The 18,454-nt window shown below is 38.4% G+C and overlaps 2 protein-coding genes and 1 pseudogene across 2 annotated transcripts; 2 read left to right on the top strand and 1 right to left on the bottom strand.

The window, feature by feature from the left end:
* The first annotated feature begins 6,754 nt into the window (after positions 1-6,754).
* Positions 6,755-11,543, top strand: LOC139981439 (uncharacterized). The gene is made up of 2 exons (XM_071993810.1): positions 6,755-7,162; positions 7,414-11,543. The coding sequence occupies exons 1-2, from the start codon at positions 6,925-6,927 to the stop codon at positions 9,183-9,185; spliced, it is 2,010 nt and encodes a 669-aa protein (XP_071849911.1). The 5' UTR covers positions 6,755-6,924; the 3' UTR covers positions 9,186-11,543.
* A 2,601-nt stretch (positions 11,544-14,144) lies between these two features.
* Positions 14,145-14,232, bottom strand: LOC139981723 (U2 spliceosomal RNA; annotated as a pseudogene).
* A 1,025-nt stretch (positions 14,233-15,257) lies between these two features.
* On the top strand, positions 15,258-18,310 carry LOC139981344 (uncharacterized). Its single transcript, XM_071993681.1, has 2 exons — positions 15,258-15,659; positions 15,912-18,310. The coding sequence occupies exons 1-2, from the start codon at positions 15,416-15,418 to the stop codon at positions 17,681-17,683; spliced, it is 2,016 nt and encodes a 671-aa protein (XP_071849782.1). The 5' UTR covers positions 15,258-15,415; the 3' UTR covers positions 17,684-18,310.
* The last annotated feature ends 144 nt before the right edge of the window (positions 18,311-18,454 follow it).

The following is an 18,454-nucleotide window of genomic DNA, read 5'->3' as shown; positions in this document are numbered from 1 at the left end:
GAGAATATTCATAAAGAATTGATTGCAGATAAAGAATAGTGATCATCAGGGGCGGGGTTTGATATCTGAAAGTGTGTGTGTAGGGGGAGGGGGAGAAATGTTTGGATTTTCATAAAGCCCCTAGATGTAATATGGTGCAATATTTATAGGTTATTTCTCAGTACTAGTGTATTTGAAAATGTAATTACGCTATATATATATATATAAGTTTTCAAGATTTATTAAGCGACATCAAAGGTACCGGTAACAAATACGGTACCGGTAATCAATCTTACCATTAATGAGGACTGGGCGGCACCCGTTGACACTCTCGTAAGTGGCAAACAACTTTCTCCACGTCAATGTCAGTGTTTCTCTCAAAACAGCCAAGCTGGATAACCTTAAAGGGCAGGGGCCTATAGGCACTGTCACATTGGTACCTAAATAGAAGTGTACTTATAGTACCCGTACGTTACGGATTTAAATAAGATTCTTCCCATTGGAGCGATCTTTGTTATAGCCCTATATATGTAATGACATTATAATAAAAAGGAATACAACAATCGCAGATTAGCCAGTATTGCTGTGGTATAACCAACCAAATTACCGACCATATCGGATCAAAAAGCCAACTCAAGGTCTGGGAAAAAGTGGGGCAAGTGCCTCCCTTGCCCGCTGTAATCCCGCTACTTGTGGTCATCATAACAAATTGTTTACACTGAATATACCATCGAAATTCATCTCTTAATTCGATTGGATATATGTACAAAATTTCACAAGTCTGCGATTGATTCAGTTTAAGGTTTGTTCAGTACCAATTCTGGGAGCGAAATAAACTTTATAGACTTATAACTGTTGTTGCAATGGACCGTGGATTCAAATCGATAAAGGATGAAGTTTTTTTTATGGAATTTCCTGTTTTTTTCTGTACTTTGTCTTCTTAATTAATCGTTTTATAGCTAATAAACTTGCACGTGGATGTCAACAACAGAACGGATATTATGTAGTCATCTGTCAACAGTTGTCGCCTAGCAACCTATATACAGTCTGGTTGTGAAAAATGGAATTGACGAATAATAGAGAACATGCACAAGGATCGTAAACACTATACAGAATGACTATATAGAGAGAGTCTATTTCATCAATATATACTATATATGAGTGATGTATGTTTGCTTTGATCCGAGTAAATGATTCACTCTGGACTATAGAGTTTAAGCACCGGATATGTGTGGATATGTGTATATGATATTAATATGACATTTACCACTGGTGAACATTTTCTTTTTAATATTCGAATCGATTCGTGAATTTTTTCAGGTTAATCTCAATCTAAGCAAATTGAAAGGCATCAAAATTAAGGCACATTTCCTTTCAAAATAAAAGAAAAAAAATACAACTACATGTCGGCTATAATCATCCACCCGCGAAAACCTGAAAAGTAGTCAACAATTGAGATTTATTAATAAACTAAGGTCCTAGTCGGTTAAAGTAAGCTTCTGTAGGTACTTATACATATATTATAGGTACTTATATATATAGGTATATATAGGTACTTATATATATATATATATATATATATATATATATATATATATATATATATATATATACACACTAACATAATAAGAAACACACCGAAGACAGTTTTTGTCTCGTAGTTAAACAATTTTTTATTACCAGACACATTTAAACAATTCTTTTCCAGAGTAGATTGTAATAATATTCATACCTCTACAGCTATGAATATTTTTCAACTGTTTTCGAATTGCCAATTATTTTGTGATGCCCAAACAACGTGCTATGTTTAACCTTCTAGGTCTACCCCTCCCCCTCCCCTCCCATCCCCAGATAAATCCAAACATATTGAGTTTGAAAGCAAGCAGAACCCAAAATGAATTGTTTTTATGTTTACATTTGCATATAAAAATTGACCACATAAGGACTGATATATATAATATCGAGCTTAATTTAAAAACTGTATTCAAATAATTTTAAACTTCCATGCAGTTTGTTTAGTTAAATACTTTGATTTTCGTTTAGTGTTCCACTTCAGCGATCACCTAATTAACGCTTCCTCAATATGTCACGTTGTTATACACAAACCACATACATTTTATAATAGTTTAGGAAATATACATATAGGAATGATTTAATACTCAGTGTAAATGCAAATTGTATATACTCCCACAGTCCTATAAAATCCATGCACCAAGTTGATTAATTATTCCAGGGAGCTGCTATACTCTAACAGTATAGCAGCTCCCTGATTATTCCAATTATAATTATGTCACGGTGGTAACTTTTTGTGGTATAACAGCGTGACCTGCTTGAATAATACGGTGTCCTCGGTGCCTATTTCCTTTTGTACTTGCTTAATTTACGCAAGTCGGTCATAAACTAGTGCGTGTTAGTGATGCATTGGGTGACCCCTCACCCAAAGAACCCTTAGTAGTAAGGAAACTGCTGTATAGGGAAAGCTACCAATTGACAGCACCAATTCCAGAGCCAAACTATACAGGCTGTATATATAGAGAACCATATGCACAATAAACATGTAGTTATCTGAATTTGTGCAGTGTAGAGTCAAACATAATGTATTACTACAGTTAACTAAATCTTACCCTTAGATAGTATCAAGTAGTGTGTTACACCTTATACTGACCCCCACCCTTTGTGAACATTTCTGCGGACGCCCTTGCTTGGACCTGATAGGGGGCCCCTTGGGCCAGGAGCCGGGGTCCCCCAGCCTCATCGTTACGCCACTGATGTCGTCAGAAATGAAACGACGTTTCGTTCAGAACAACGACATCATACAAACCTGTATTGCATGTGACCCAGCCATTTCCAAAATCAGATCGTTTTCTCAATCTTTCTGATATAATACCACTTATTGCAAAGTTTCCTAACCTCAACATCAACTCCAATAATCTGGAGCATCAGGTGGCTGTAGCACGTCAAATGATTTCCACAGACATGCCACGTTCGACAGAGGAAACTGTGGAACAGTTGTATAGATTGCGCACTACATTCCCAGACCTTCTTCGATTCTTCCAACTGGTCTGCATCATTCCCGTCTCCTCAGCTACTGCAGAAAGAAGTTTCTCCACTATGAAGAGGGTTAAGACATACTTACGCAAGGGCGTAGGAACCGGGGGGCTGGGGGAGCCAGCCCCAGTGAAAAATATGGGGGCGGAAGTATCATTCCGCCCCTCCCCCCGCTTCGCAAGTCAGAAAACCCCTTTTTCATTTCTCAAAAAATGATAACAACATTCGTCATTTTAGCAGAAAACATTTTGGCAGAAGAAAATCTCATTTGGAGCACCATATTGCATCTAAGGCCAGGTGAAAATGCAAAATTATTTACAAAATGGAGTGGGTGTTGAAGTGTGCTATATTGCACCAAATTGCATCTGAGGCCACATGGAAATGCAAAAAATTCCCAAAGGGGAGGGGGAAACCCTCCCCTTAGACCCCTCCACCAGGCCGGCCATCAGTCTTCAGCCCCCCACTAAAAAGTGTTTTCCTACACCACTGTACTTACGTGCTACAATGAGTAACAGCCGCTTAACAAACCTATGTGGACCACTGACCTCTAGAGGTCAGTGATGTGGACTGGCAAAAGAACGAGACAACACAAGTGAGATGCTTCTATACACCCGGAGAAAGTTGTCGATGAGCTCGCCAGAAAAGGACGTCGCCTTTCCTTAATAATGGAGTAGAGTAAACCAGTTGGGGGTATCCATGCGATTAATTGTTTTTATTTAGTTTAGTTTTAAATGTATATTCAATTATTGAGTAAAATTGCTTAAAGGTACATAAACGGTATGGGGGTTTGCTCGAAAATATGGTCGAGATTTGTAGTTCTTTTTACATAATTCACATTGCACTATTTAACGTCTAAAACAGCGAAACTATATCCGGGGCCATGCCCGAACCCCCTTGATAGCTCGCGCCTTCGGCGCTTGTTGCACGATGATGATCATCATTTAACATCTTTAACGGCATATTAGCCCCCCCCCCCCAAAGAAAAAGCAATGTCCCTAGAACCGCGCCTGTGTATAGCACAGTCAATGTTTTGATTTTGGAGTGTTGACATATTTGTGGTGAGCCCTAATTAAGTTATGAAACAAAACCACATTTACCACCATGAAACAAAACCACATTTACCACCATGAAACAAAACCACATTTACCACAAAAACCACTTTTACTTGTTTAGTATGACATCATATTTATCATTAGTCATGAATATTTAAAAACATAAACTCACTGGAATGTCATACTGTAGTTGAGAGTCTATGAAATGCTACTATTGAAGAAAAGTTACCCAGGAAACAACCCGGGCAAAAAAACGGGTTGAGAGCGGATCAGTCGTTTGGTAGTTTGGTTTTCGTGCCCAGGTTCTTTCCTGGGTGACTTTTTCTTAAAAAGTATTTTGTGTTGTGAAAACTTAATTTATTTCGTTGAAGTTCGGGCAGAGAACTGGAAACCAGTGGTGAGCAGCACGGCTATTACAGTAAAGTTTTATTTCAAAGGCAAGGTTTATTTATTTTAGAGAGCGGGTCCGGGAGTGAGGGCTGACTACGGGCGCCATTTCGTATTGTATTGTATAAGTAATAATTTCCCGTCCTGGTTGGCTTTTTTGCATGTTAAAGACACCGGAGGTAGGGTCAAATTAGGGCTCTCCCCGGAGGTATTGCAGGAGTTAATCGGGGCGGGAACACATTAGGCGGTATTGTTCAGTCTGCCGTTGGCGCCCCGTGTCGGGTACTCACTCTCGTGATTCTTAAGAGCAGTGCTGCCCACGCCCTGGTACGTAGTTATTTGTTATTTATTTAAATTGAATCTCTGCCCGTTGTTTGCTTTTATTTGTGTACGGCAGAAAGACACTGCCTTATTTCTGTTAAGTGTATGTTTAAAGTTAAGTAATTAAATTGTTGTTTGAGACCCAGTTCTCTTAAACTATATTCTTCTCTCATTTTTTTGTGTATTGGTTCAAGCCCTGCTAGCATAAGTCTTCGCCTTCCCCTTTCCCCTTTCCCCTGCCCTGACATCAGGTGGCCTCCAGCTGCCTGATTACCCACGCTACCGCTCGGCCGGGGTACAGGGGCGTTACACATGCATAAACAGCAAAACGTTCTTAAAGTGCAAAGAGTTTTTGCTTTTTATAAACAACATTTTTAAAACCCATGTCCAGGAATAAAGTTCATTTCAAAATAAATACAACGTATTTCATTGCGGTATCAGAATAACTGATCTCAGTTCGTTTCAAGAACAATTGTGAAGAACGCTGCTGGTCCCACTTTAAATCCATTCAAATCCTCATGGGCTTAACATTCAGGAAGGACATGGGCTTAACATTCAGGAAGGACATGACTAACTTTTCTTCTGTCCACCACTTCTTCTCCCCTTGTCCCCCCCTTTTTCACTCATCCTCCCACAGCTCTCTTTCCCTCAGTTTTTCTCCACACCTTTCTGTCTTTGTCCCTCTCCAGTTTATTCCCTACCCTGGTCCTTTAATCCTCTCTTTGTCCCTCCACTGTTTATCTCCTACCTCTCCCCTTTCCCTGTTGCTTTCTTCTCACCATCCATTGTCCACTTATAATCCCCTTTCATCTATCTCATTGTGTTCACTGTGCTCATTAACCGGTGTTTTCTGTGCGTGTTTTGGTCCCTTCTGTTACAGTACTTGTCATTTAGCCTCTGAAGAAGATCCTGCTAGGATCGAAACGTCAGGCTAACTTACTTTTACACATTCTATTACACCGAGGCTCTCTAGTGGATAAGCAGTTTGCTAACAGTTTTATTTTATTTCCATTCAAATCCTATCACATTAGTATAATTTCCCTCCGAAAACCACTATCCAAATCTATAAATCCAAAGTAAAACCAATTCAGTTACGGGAGCATCTCCTTGCTTACCATTTTTAATTCCAATAAACAAATTTTAAACAGAATCCACACCATAGCTTATCGACTCGCACTAAAAATCCCTTCCTATATAGCTACTTCGCACGATCTCCGCGCAGGAAACACAAAAAATGTTTTCACCCTACTTGAAGAATTAAACACCAAATTATATAAAACAACCTCGAGAACGACCCATTGATCGAAGAACTCCTACTGAAATTCAAAGTCGCAATAACTCACTTCCCAAATAACCAACACCTTTCCGTATTCAAAACTGTTTGTATGTATGTATGTATGTATATGTGATCTTCCCGCAAGCAGGAACTCGCGAAAGAAGCCATGGAGGCTTGTAGACTCGCAAGCTGACCGAAGCCAACAACTTAAAGATACTTTTAAGAAATATTCGCCCAGGAAGAACCTGGGCACGAAAAGCAAACTACGGAACGACTGATCCGCTCTCAGCCCCTGTCTCCTTGCATCGGGACTGTGACTGTGTGATCATCGTCGGATGTGTATCACCATTCCCCTCGAAAGGGAACAGACACTACACATGATCTTACTTAAAGTCTCATTCCAATAGAAATTCCTTTTCCTAAATGGGTCTAGCCCCGACTCCAGGTGTACTTATATATAAACGAACAAAACAAAATTCCGACAAAGTAGCAACCAATTCCTACCCAGACAATAGAAACCGCTCCGTCTCTAAAATCCTCAATACTTAGAAATTCCTCCCATTTAGAAATCCCTCCATCATTGGCTTTTTAGCTCCGACCGCGGGTTTGTTTATGGCTTCTATACAATGTGATTACATAAGGCTTCACTTACCAGGAACTGGTTGACTGAACACTGACAACTTTCCCAGGAAAAAAAGAAAAGAAAAAAGGGTCTTTTCTATCGAATATATCTTATTATCCTCCGTAGGACCTCTTGCGAGGTCGACTACCAGGGGTTAAACTCCTTTTGATATGAGGAAAATTTGTAAACTGTAGAGCACACTCCAGGAGACTGTCCTCTGTATAATACACTGAGGGAAGATGGCTCGCAATGTAATACGGAGTAAACAAAACTCATTCAAATACATGTCGGTACTAGTTCTGGGAATTTTAACGACTTGTATCGGCTACCTCTTTTGGATTGAACCTTGTCAAATGAATACGGTGAACTCCTTTTCTTGTAAAAACCGTTTCGTTATACCAGACTATACAAAACGGGAATATCTGCGAGAATTTGGAGGAAATATTGCAGAAGCGTACGAGGAAGTATATGTGCCCGGTAAGAAATATAAATTCGTTTATTGTGTTATATCGAAGCATGAATATTGTATTAGATAAGTATATTAGATAAATTAGCTACTATAGTTTTGCTTACCCCCACCCCCTGCACACACACACAGTAACCTTTAAGTAATCTGGAAGGGTCGGTACTCTGGTTGTTCCTCTAAACAAGACCTAGTTTTGTGTTCTTGTATTTCGAATAATCATTACAAAACCGTTGTAAAATGGACTTTATATTATATCTTTCAGCTTATATTTCGTATGAGAATCAAGCTGTATACAACCTTAACGGTTCGAATGCCTCAGCTGTAGACATTAACTTACCAACCCAAGATGAACTCCACCATCCCACATCAGTCTCAAGCGAGGATTCGTCCTTTCTCAACCACTCGAGGTGTTCCTCGGTTCCAAATACTGGTCCAATTCGAAGAACTGTTCAAATAACAAAGAAAACTCGTTCCAAAAACAAATATTGCACAGTATTTGGAGATGGCTTACTAAGGGCAACGGTTGGAAAGCCTGCGAATATAACAGTTAAAGCACATATCTCGCAACGAAATGAATTTCTCAAAAAGTTTTTCTTCAGTGTTTTAGCCGTTGGTGAAAAACATATCTTCTATGCGTCCGCTTCTGGGGTAGACGTAAATTCTCTCGAAGTAAACTATACTTACATACCAGAATTTCCAGGGAAATACGATTTATTTGTCGAGGCCATTTCAAGAAAATCGCAAACACAACTACCCGGGAGCCCGTTCAAGCTGGTGGTTGATGGGCCATCAATAAACGAAGAGGAGAGGAGAAAGAAAGCTGACCAGCTTCCATCATGCCAGACCCTTCCACAAACTGATCTCTCTTGGTTAGAAGGACACTGGGTCACAAGGGACCTTGCAGGGGAAAAGCGCGGAACCCTTAGGAGTGGTTGGGTGTTACAACCGAATCGATGTACTATAGACATATTTACAAAGGATGATTTGAAACTGGCGGCATCGTCGCCTACATTGAAAACTATACTTGTTCTTGGAAGATCTACAGAGAGAGGTGTATTTTTATCTTTAGTTGATATATTACTGGAAAGACAGGAGAAGGTAAATATAACACGATCCATGTTGTGGAAATGTTGGGGTTTCATGGAAGTACGTGTGGGTAATCTTAGATTCATATATCAAGATTTCCGCATAGAAGTAGCAAGCATGACGAAGGTCAAGGACAAAGACCATGTTAACATAACTTGCCACAACGAAAAGAAAGTCAGTTCGAACAACGACTTTTTCGGTGACGCAATTGGTTTTTTCAAAGAGACTTTATTCACAGATCGGTTTCTTCCAGATGTCATACTGCTGATAGTCACAAATTCAATGCAGATCAAACTTTTAGCCAAAACAATACCAGTATCGTGGAAGGGAATTATCTACACTATGAACGGTTTCAAAAGTCACGATGGATCATTTTACACTATCGACGGACGACAGGCTGATCTACGTTTAGCCAAAGAGATACTAACCTTCGATAAGCGCTTTCGGGCTCTGGACGGGTTTGCATTAGCTACACCCTGGAGACACGCAACTGAGAGTGCTCCCCGCATTATGTCGTCTTTTCATTGGCATCGCACTTGTAATGAGCGAGATAGAGAAATCAGGGTGTGTGGTGATGCTACCGAAATGGTAGCTCAAATACTACTGGGGAAGGTACTCGCCCCAAAGGGCAAGAACGCTTGGGTATCATCCTTCGGTAAATGTGACCGAAACATAGAGCGAGAAATCAGTCTCTGTCATGATTGTCCCAAACGATTATTGCCTTGGCACATTAAGAGAGTTCCTAACCTAAAATGCAGCACCTCAACGTCTTTGCTGTCGATAGGTGAGAACGATATTCAAGCCTGGGACGGCTCTCTTTGCCCTAGTGAATGTATGAAGACTACCCCAGTTGGCACGGAGGACGTTCAGTCGGGAAGCGTAGATATACGAATCTGCACAGTATTGAAAAATGACGAAGTAAATAGGAACAATTCAACCAAGAAATAATCTCTGTATAAATATAAGTATAAAACGTACGTTACACGTGATACGTTTATTTCTGGTAGCGTTTAAATTATGGTCAAAAGGTTAGGCAGGATTCATAGAAATTCATAGCTCAGACGAACAATCTAGATGAGCGTCTCAAAAAGAAATTTGGGAATTAGTCAACTAAGGACATTAGTAAATGAATCTATCTTATAGTCATGTCCACTTGGATTGTAAAGAGGTCCCCGAATGCTTCACGAAAGCGTACAGGATCAGGAAGCAAAGACCAAATACCATACCGCTTGATATACTACAACGTACAACTTATAAATCAAAATTGTAAATCAACCCATCAACTTCCCGTACCCGATCTACTGCGTTTTATACAGAGTATTCAGTCTGATGATATATAGAAACGAGATCTTGCTATCTAAGAATGCTTAATTATAATGATCTTCCAATTAGATGAAACATACTCATGAAAGGTATATTGCAGGGCTTTAAACTCGTTTGAACAGGGATTTGAAAAAATAATAATAACGATCTCTTTCAGTACGCTCCGAAAATTGTATAGATAAATTTGATGACGTACGTATATGTAAATCCCACGATCCATCGACAAATTTTTGCAACCCACTTTGTTTCCCGTCCCACAGTTTGCGGACCGTTAGATTACTTCGAATGGCCTTATTGTCAACCAATCCTTAGGTCGCATGTGATCAACTTTGTTGTTTTGTCTTTCCTTTTTTCCTTTTTTCTTAACTGCATACTAGTTTTTTTATCCGAAGGTAGAAGTTAGGATATTAACCAAATGATTTATAAGATGGAAAGCATAACATGGAAATTTGAAATGACTTGTTATGACCGATATAAAATAACTACAGACTCGGTGGTTTGCTTATTTTATTGTTGATAATAACAAATTCTGATGCTACGATGATCAGATATGATGAGACATTTGTTTTGTTTTGTCTGATTAATGTTATCAGCATAATCGATTCACTTCTAATTATAAGAATTGCATTAAAATTTGGCAGTTGTTTTGAGAAAAATCTAGTCTAACAATTTGAATTAATCCGTTATCCTTTCTTTGTATTGGATGTAACTGTAACTATTCCTAGGCCAGTGGCACTGTATTTAATCTATTGATCTTTGGTCATTTAAAGTTCATATATTATGGCACAAATTCTAAACGGAATTAGGCAGCCAAAAGAAAGTGTAACGTGAAATTGTTATACTTTTACACTAAAAAAAAAACTTTATTGAAATATTAAGTTAGAATATTTATTTTTGGTTTTCAGTTTAATTCTAGAGACAGACACTCATAGAATTAACAACGTTATTTTACCTATAGTACGCAAATTCTGAAGTGCAGAACCGATACGAATGTGTTGTCATCAATTCATGCATTTATAATACTGAAGCAAACCGCAGATAAAGAAATCAATAAAGATAGCTTGATCCAAAGAACAAATGTCGCTTATGTTTTGTAATAGTAAATCATATATGTAATATCACAATATCTTTATAACTACCAACTCCATCATTAGTATGACTCTAAAATAGTGTGTGTAGGCCTATCTACTCGTCCCTTGTTTCACGCACTGACGAATATGCAAATTATTTTATTTTGTTTTACGTAGTGACGAATGTTTTTAAAACATTTATATGCCCTTAAAATTGTTCTACATCCTTTAAATTTGAAACGTCTATAAACTATAATTTGTTTTCTGTAACATAAATCTATAGATACTGCTTAAAAGGTATTATTTGTGATCAAACATTCAGTTGCAAAGCAGTGAATTGATTTGGATCGTGATAAATAACGTTCTAACATTCGTCAGTACGCGAAACAAGGGACGTGCTATTAAAGACATTCATCGTTTATTTAGCACATACATGAGATAAGGAGGTTAGTAATAATTGTTGGATAAGGGTGTGCTGGTACTTTGTAATCCATCAGATGACATGTTTACAATATCAACAACAGCTGTTCAAATTCGCTTACATGGCTGAAAGATCATACGACATCGTCACCTGGCTCATTTGCATTCATATTTTATTATCTTAAGTAGTGGAAAATAAGAACAGTGTTGTGTATCCCATATTAATTTGGACTCCTCAATATTTTCCGGCCATCCTCAATATGTTCCTTTGCTCTCCCTCTCTCTCTCTCCCACCATATTACATTTTGTTCCTTAATTGCTCCTTAGTCCTCTCTATCTTTAGGCTTGTTTTAACATCGAAATGCTTTAAATGGACTATATCCCCATAGACCTTTTTTTTTGTAAATTAAAAAATGTCGCTGAAAAATATAGAAATAAAAACCAAACGAAAGTAAAAAGTTTCCAATCCTAGTGGCACTATGACGTCACAGACTGACAAAATGACATCTCACAGACATATATGTGTCTCCTTTACGGAACAAATATTTATCTTTGGTGCTGTTCATCACATAAATTTCTCTATCATTGAAGCAACCTAATATAATCAGTCGACAGAGAAAGAAAGAACTTAGTCATTTTTTGCTTTGAAAATGTCTTCGTGTAACTTACTGTAAGGCTTATAGCTATGGACATTTTTTCTGAAAACGACAATCGTTCAAGCGAATCATGAAAGGAATCGTCAGTCGATCTTAAACTTTTGACGTTAGCAGAAATTACACTCTCGTGAAAGGTAACGTTCTTAATTCTGCCGAACGGACGTGGGAGGTAAACTTTGTCATTTCTACACCGTAAGTGAAATCAAGGGTAATCGCAGTGACGTGCGCGATGAGACAGGTTGGTGGAGGCATGGTCGCCCCCCCCGCCTCCCTCCACCTTCCATCATCAGTCGAGGTATGCTTTTCAGTACATTAAGCCGGGGGAAGAATTAGAAACACTTTATTACCAGTGTATACCCCCTTTTTGCAACGACGGGTAAAAAAAAATCAATAGTTTTTATTCACAGAATATTGCGTTTAGAGCTTATGATAGACCCAATTTATAGAATAAATATATTTCAGACTGCACTATTTGACGGCTAATATTTAAAATAAATTATGGTTAGGAGGACCATAAGACCTAAGGTCTCACCTCCTCTATTAAATCCTTCATTCGCCCTTAGGTTCATCACCCCCCCCCCCCCTTGAAAATCTTGTGCACGTCACTACATGGTCACCGATGTCATGAAAATGTACATACTTATTATTTAAGACAAAAGAAGGTAAAATTTAGAACATAAATTACTTCTTAAGTAGCAATATATAGCATCCAAGCACCTTTCATCGTATTACATTTTCTCGTGGTGAGGGAGGCATTCAATGGGGGAAGAGCATTGGTCAATCTCCTTTCCCAAGGCCACAACATCCTCCTCAGGATAGGTTACCAGGATGATGGTTAAAACTGGGGTCACCAAGCAGCATAGTTTGAATAGCAGCGCTCTAATACATGTCACGGATTGAATGGGTGACACTAGTTAATAGAAACAAAATCACCCCACCCTCTGCATGACCAATACCAGCCTCTTTCTCTATTTAATTCTCATTTAGTCGAGGCTTCAGTGGCTCCTCGGATCATCCTGCAGCAACTCACCGGTTTCGGTCCCCGCCGGTTAGTGCAATCCGTAATTGCCTTATTTTACTCTCAACCAGCTAATCAGAGACAGAAAATTAAATTAAATGGGGCATGAACCATGGAAAGCATTTTTCGGCTTGAAGTGTCAAACAAAATAAAATAAAAATTCAACCTCAACGGCGTGCCATAGTAGTATTATGTCGTCATCTTTTTTAACTCGGCTGTGTACTTATAAACGTTCAACAGGAACAATTAATGGGTGTTTAACACTGATCTGTTAGTGTACGGATCAGTGGTGTTTAATCATAATACTCACGTGACCGTTGAAGACAGTTTATTCTTAATTAATTGTAATTAAAAGTGCATTTAACTGTTTTTCTACACCAATTGGTGAATGTTAATTGACTGTATTATGGTATTTTTACGTCCATAATGTCCTGATTATTTTACAGACCGGGTAGGGAATGTACATTAACGATGGATGCACATGCTATATATCGTTGTCCTGTTATCTTAACTATAAAACACTGCTATATATTGTGCAAACGGCGTTCCACAGTACTATTACGTCAAACTTTCACCTTTAATATATAGTTTGTTGTTTTTATTGGCAGTGTATTTTTAATTTATGTATAAAATGGTCAGCGGATGTCAATTAACAGAACCGTGGTATAACAACTTTGTTTGGCAAAAGACATGTAGCCCTAACAAATTACCACGGTGACTTTTCTATTACTTACAGTAGTGAATGTATTCCTGTATGTTATTTAGTGCTTTTTATGCGCCATGTAGGTTATGATAATCTATCTTTCAAACACGTCGATATCATACATACCGTCATCACTGTCGTTGCGGAAACTTGCCTAGATATCTAAAAATGTGGTTTCCAATGAAATCTCTCAGACTATTTGCCGATGACACCAATGTGATTGTTCATTAGGTAAAATATGTAACTCTCTGTCGGAAGGCACAGAATGTATTAGGGCACTTAAAAACCTTATCTTGCATCTTGGCGAAACACAATTTTCCATTCTAAACGATCCTTCTTGTCCCGATTTCTTGACTTCAAGTGGCGCTGAAACCTCCAAGGCATCGATTCAAAGATCTAATTTAAATGTATGGAATGCGGCTAATGGGTTTATTCTTAAGCCTTTTCATGTGCTGCAGAACAAAATTCTTAAAAGTAATAATCTTAAAACATCGGCATTAAGTTCTTCCAATACTCTACACAGTAACCTCGGTGTCCGTAAAGTCACAGATTCTTTAGATGTCTGCTTTGATCTACAAGTACGCTAACAATAAACTTTACTTCAATAACTACTTTTTAAGAAAAAGTCGCCCAGGAAAAAACCTGGGCACGTAAACCAAACTACCGAACGACTGATCCGCTCTCAACCCCATGTCCCCTTGCATCGGGACTGTGACTGTGTGGTCATCGTTGGGTGTGCATCACCACTCCCCTCAAAAGGGAACAGATACTACACATGATCTTAGCCAAAAGACCGAGAAGCGATTCAATTACTTCAATTACTGCTTTGAATAACATTCTCAAGCCTGTAGATTCATTTGTGTCCGTACCTATATACACTAGAAGTAATGCACTTTCATTTGTAACTTGGGGCAGTTCTGGACATGGTAAACAGCTGCTGAATAACTGTTGTAGTGAACTCTGGAAAGATCTTCCCAATCAAATTAAGCACTCCTATTGGTGTCAATTCTTAATACGAAATAAAAGGCATATCGCATTGCTTAATACATGGATTCAGTTATTTAAGTTACAAGTCCTGTTATCCGTCTTTCGTGCATTTTGTTTTCCATACCAGCAAGTTACTTAATTCAATTTTCTTTCCCTTTATAGGTCGCTAGTCCCCACATATGAAATGCTTTCAAAGTGCTTTTAGCCCTACGCCTAAATCTTTGGCATCTGCGGAATCAACAAAGGATAAAATAAATTAATATATAACATAGTACAGCTCTATATGAGTATTCAAGTATATGGGGAATCAAAGCATCCTTCATCCCATTTTACCCAGCAGGTTCTTCCATTATACAATAAGGGGGTTTAACGCACCAACTCTTCCAAACATAAACACAAAATATCATGTAAAGTTTTTAGATAGAAGAACATTTAAAATAGTAATACAGCAGAACCTGTTTAAATAAAATCAAAATTATGGTGGGGGGGGGGGGGGATATACGATTTCCATATTCATCTTTACATGCATAAACAGCAAAATGTTCTTAAAGCTCAAAGAGTTTTTGCCTTTTATAAACACAATTTGTAAAACGCATGTCCTTTTAAGCCCACTTATTAATATTTCCAACATTTCATGGAACTTTGAAAATATTGTTTCTTCCTAGATACTGTTGTAATATTTAGAGTTAAACTGTAATGATAGTTTGCTGTGAACTTTACACCGTCTCTACTATTTGCACTTGAAATGTAAAAATCCTACCAACGCGTCAAAATGTTACGCTGGAATTACCCTAGTGTAATAAATAGGGAGCTACTTAATAAAAGGAATAAAGTTCATTTCAAAATAAATAACATTAGATTATAACATTTCGTTGCGGTATCAGAATAACTGATCTCAGTTCGTTTCAAGAACACGTGTAAAGTAGATTAGACTCCAGTAGACTGTCGTCTGTATATATAATTTGAAAGCAATACACTGCAGGGTTTTTATTTGAGGGAAGATGGCTCACAATGTAGGCCTAATACGGAGTAAACAAAAATCATTCAAATACATTTCGGTACTACTTTTGGGAATTTTAACGGCTTGTATCGGCTACCTCTTTTGGATTGAACCTTGTCAGATGAATACGGTGAATTCATTTTCTTGTAAAAACCGTTTCGTTATACCAGACTATACAAAACGGGAATATCTGCGAGAATTTGGAGGAAATATTGCAGAAGCGTACAAGGAAGTATATGTGCCCGGTAAGAAATATAAATACGTTTATTGTGTTATATCGAAGCATGAATATTGTATTAGATAAGTATATTAGATAAATTAGCTACTAAATTTTTGCTTACCTCCCCCCCCCCCCCCCACTCACACAAACACCTTTAAGTAACCTGGAAGGATCGGTACTCTGGTTGTTCCTCTAAACAAGACCTAGTTTTGTGTTCTTGTATTCGAATAATCATTACAAAACCGTTGTATAATGGACTTTATATTATATCTTTCAGCTTATGTTTCGTATGAGAATCAAGCTGTATACAACATTAACGGTTCGAATGCCTCAGCTGTAGACATTAACTTACCAACCCAAGATGAACTCCACCATCCCACATCAGTCTCAAGCGAGGATTCGTCCTTTCTCAACCACTCGAGGTGTTCCTCGGTTCCAAATACTGGTCCAATTCGAAGAACTGTTCAAATAACAAATAAAACTCGTTCCAAAAACAAATATTGCACAGTATTTGGAGATGGCTTATTAAGGGCAACGGTTGGAAAGCCTGCGAATATAACAGTTAAAGCACATATCTCGAAACGAAAAGAACTTCTCAAAAAGTTTTTCTTCAGTGTTTTAGCCGTTGGTGAAAAACATATCTTCTATGCGTCCGCTTCTGGGGTAGACGTAAATTCTCTCGAAGTAAACTATACTTACATACCAGAATTTCCAGGGAAATACGATTTATTTGTCGAGGCCATTTCAAGAAAATCGCAAACACAACTACCCGGGAGCCCGTTCAAGCTGGTGGTTGATGGGCCATCAATAAACGAAGAGGAGCGGAGAAAGAAAGCTGACCAGCTTCCATCATGCCAGACCCTTCCACAAACTGATCTCTCTTGGTTAGAAGGACACTGGGTCACAAGGGACCTTGCAGGGGGAATGCGCGGAACCCTTAGGAGTGGTTGGGTGTTACAACCGAATCGATGTAGCATAGACATATTTACAAAGGATGATTTGAAACTGGCGGCATCGTCGCCTACATTGAAAACTATACTTGTTCTTGGAAGATCTACAGAGAGAGGTGTATTTTTATCTTTAGTTGATATATTACTGGAAAGACAGGAGAAGGTAAATATGGCACGATCCATGTTGTGGAAATGTTGGGGTTTCATGGAAGTACGCTTGGGTAATCTAAGATTCATATATCAAGATTTCCGCATAGAAGTAGCAAGCATGGGGAAGGTCAAGGACAAAGACCATGTTAACATAACTTGCCACAACGAAAAGAAAGTCAGTTCGAACAACGACTTTTTCGGTGACGCAATTGGTTTTTTCAAAGAGACTTTATTCACAGATCGGTTTCTTCCAGATGTCATACTGCTGATAGTCACAAATTCAATGCAGATCAAACTTTTAGCCAAAACAATACCAGTATCGTGGAAGGGAATTATCTACACTATGAACGGTTTCAAAAGTCAGGAGGGGTCATTTTACACTATCGACGGACGACAGGCTGATCTACGTTTAGCCAAAGAGATATTAACCTTCGATAAGCGCTTTCGGGCTCTGGACGGGTTTGCATTAGCTACACCCTGGAGACACGCAACTGAGAGTGCTCCCCGCATTATGTCGTCTTTTCATTGGCATCGCACTTGTAATGAGCGAGATGGAGAAATCAGGGTGTGTGGTGATGCTACCGAAATGGTTGCTCAAATACTACTGGGGAAGGCACTCGCCCCAAAGGGCAAGAACGCTTGGGTATCATCCTTCGGTAAATGTGACCGAAACATAGAGCGAGAAATCAGTCTCTGTCATGATTGTCCCAAACGATTATTGCCTTGGCACATTAAGAGAGTTCCTAACCTAAAATGCAGCACCTCAACGTCTTTGCTGCCGATAGGTGGGAACGATATTCAAGCCTGGGACGGCTCTCTTTGCCCTAGTGAATGTATGAAGACTACCCCAGTTGGCACGGAGGACGTTCAGTCGGGAAGCGTAGATATACGAATCTGCACAGTATTGAAAAATGACGAAGTAAATAGGAACAATTCAACCAAGAAATAATCTCTGTATAAATATAAGTATAAAACGTACGTTACACGTAATACGTTTATTTCTGGTAGCGTTTAAATTATGGTCAAAAGGTTAGGCAGGATTCATAGAAATTCATAGCTCAGACGAACAATCTAGATGAGCGTCTCAAAAAGAAATTTGGGAATTAGTCAACTAAGGACATTAGTAAATGAATCTATCTTATAGTCATGTCCACTTGGATTGTAAAGAGGTCCCCGAATGCTTCACGAAAGCGTACAGGATCAGGAAGCAAAGACCAAATACCATACCGCTTGATATACTACAACGTACAACAAGACAAAATCAACCCATCAACTTCCCGTACCCTATCTACTGCGTTTTATACAGAGTATTCAGTATGATGATATAGAAACGATATCTTGCTATCTAAGAATGCTTAATTATAATGATCTTCCAATTAGATGAAACATACTCATGAAAGGTATATTGCAGGACTTTGAACTCGAACACAGTTTGCGGACTGTTAGATTACTTCGAATGGCCTTATTGTCAACCAATCCTTAGGTCGCATGTGATCAACTTTATTGTTTTGTCTTTCCTTTTTTCCTTTTTTCTTAACTGCATACTAGTTTTTTATCCGAAGGTAGAAGTTAGGATGTTAACCAAATGATTTATAAGATGGAAAGCATAACATGGAAATTTGAAATGATTTGTTATGACCGATATAAAATAACTACAGACTCGGTGGTTTGCTTATTGTTGATAATAACAAATTCTGATGCTACGATGATGAGATATAAT

Source organism: Apostichopus japonicus, chromosome 15, assembly GCF_037975245.1.
Source record: "Apostichopus japonicus isolate 1M-3 chromosome 15, ASM3797524v1, whole genome shotgun sequence".
NCBI classification, from domain to species: domain Eukaryota; kingdom Metazoa; phylum Echinodermata; class Holothuroidea; order Aspidochirotida; family Stichopodidae; genus Apostichopus; species Apostichopus japonicus.
The sequence above is the reverse complement of the archived record's forward strand: the minus strand, read 5'-3'. Positions and strand labels throughout refer to the sequence as shown.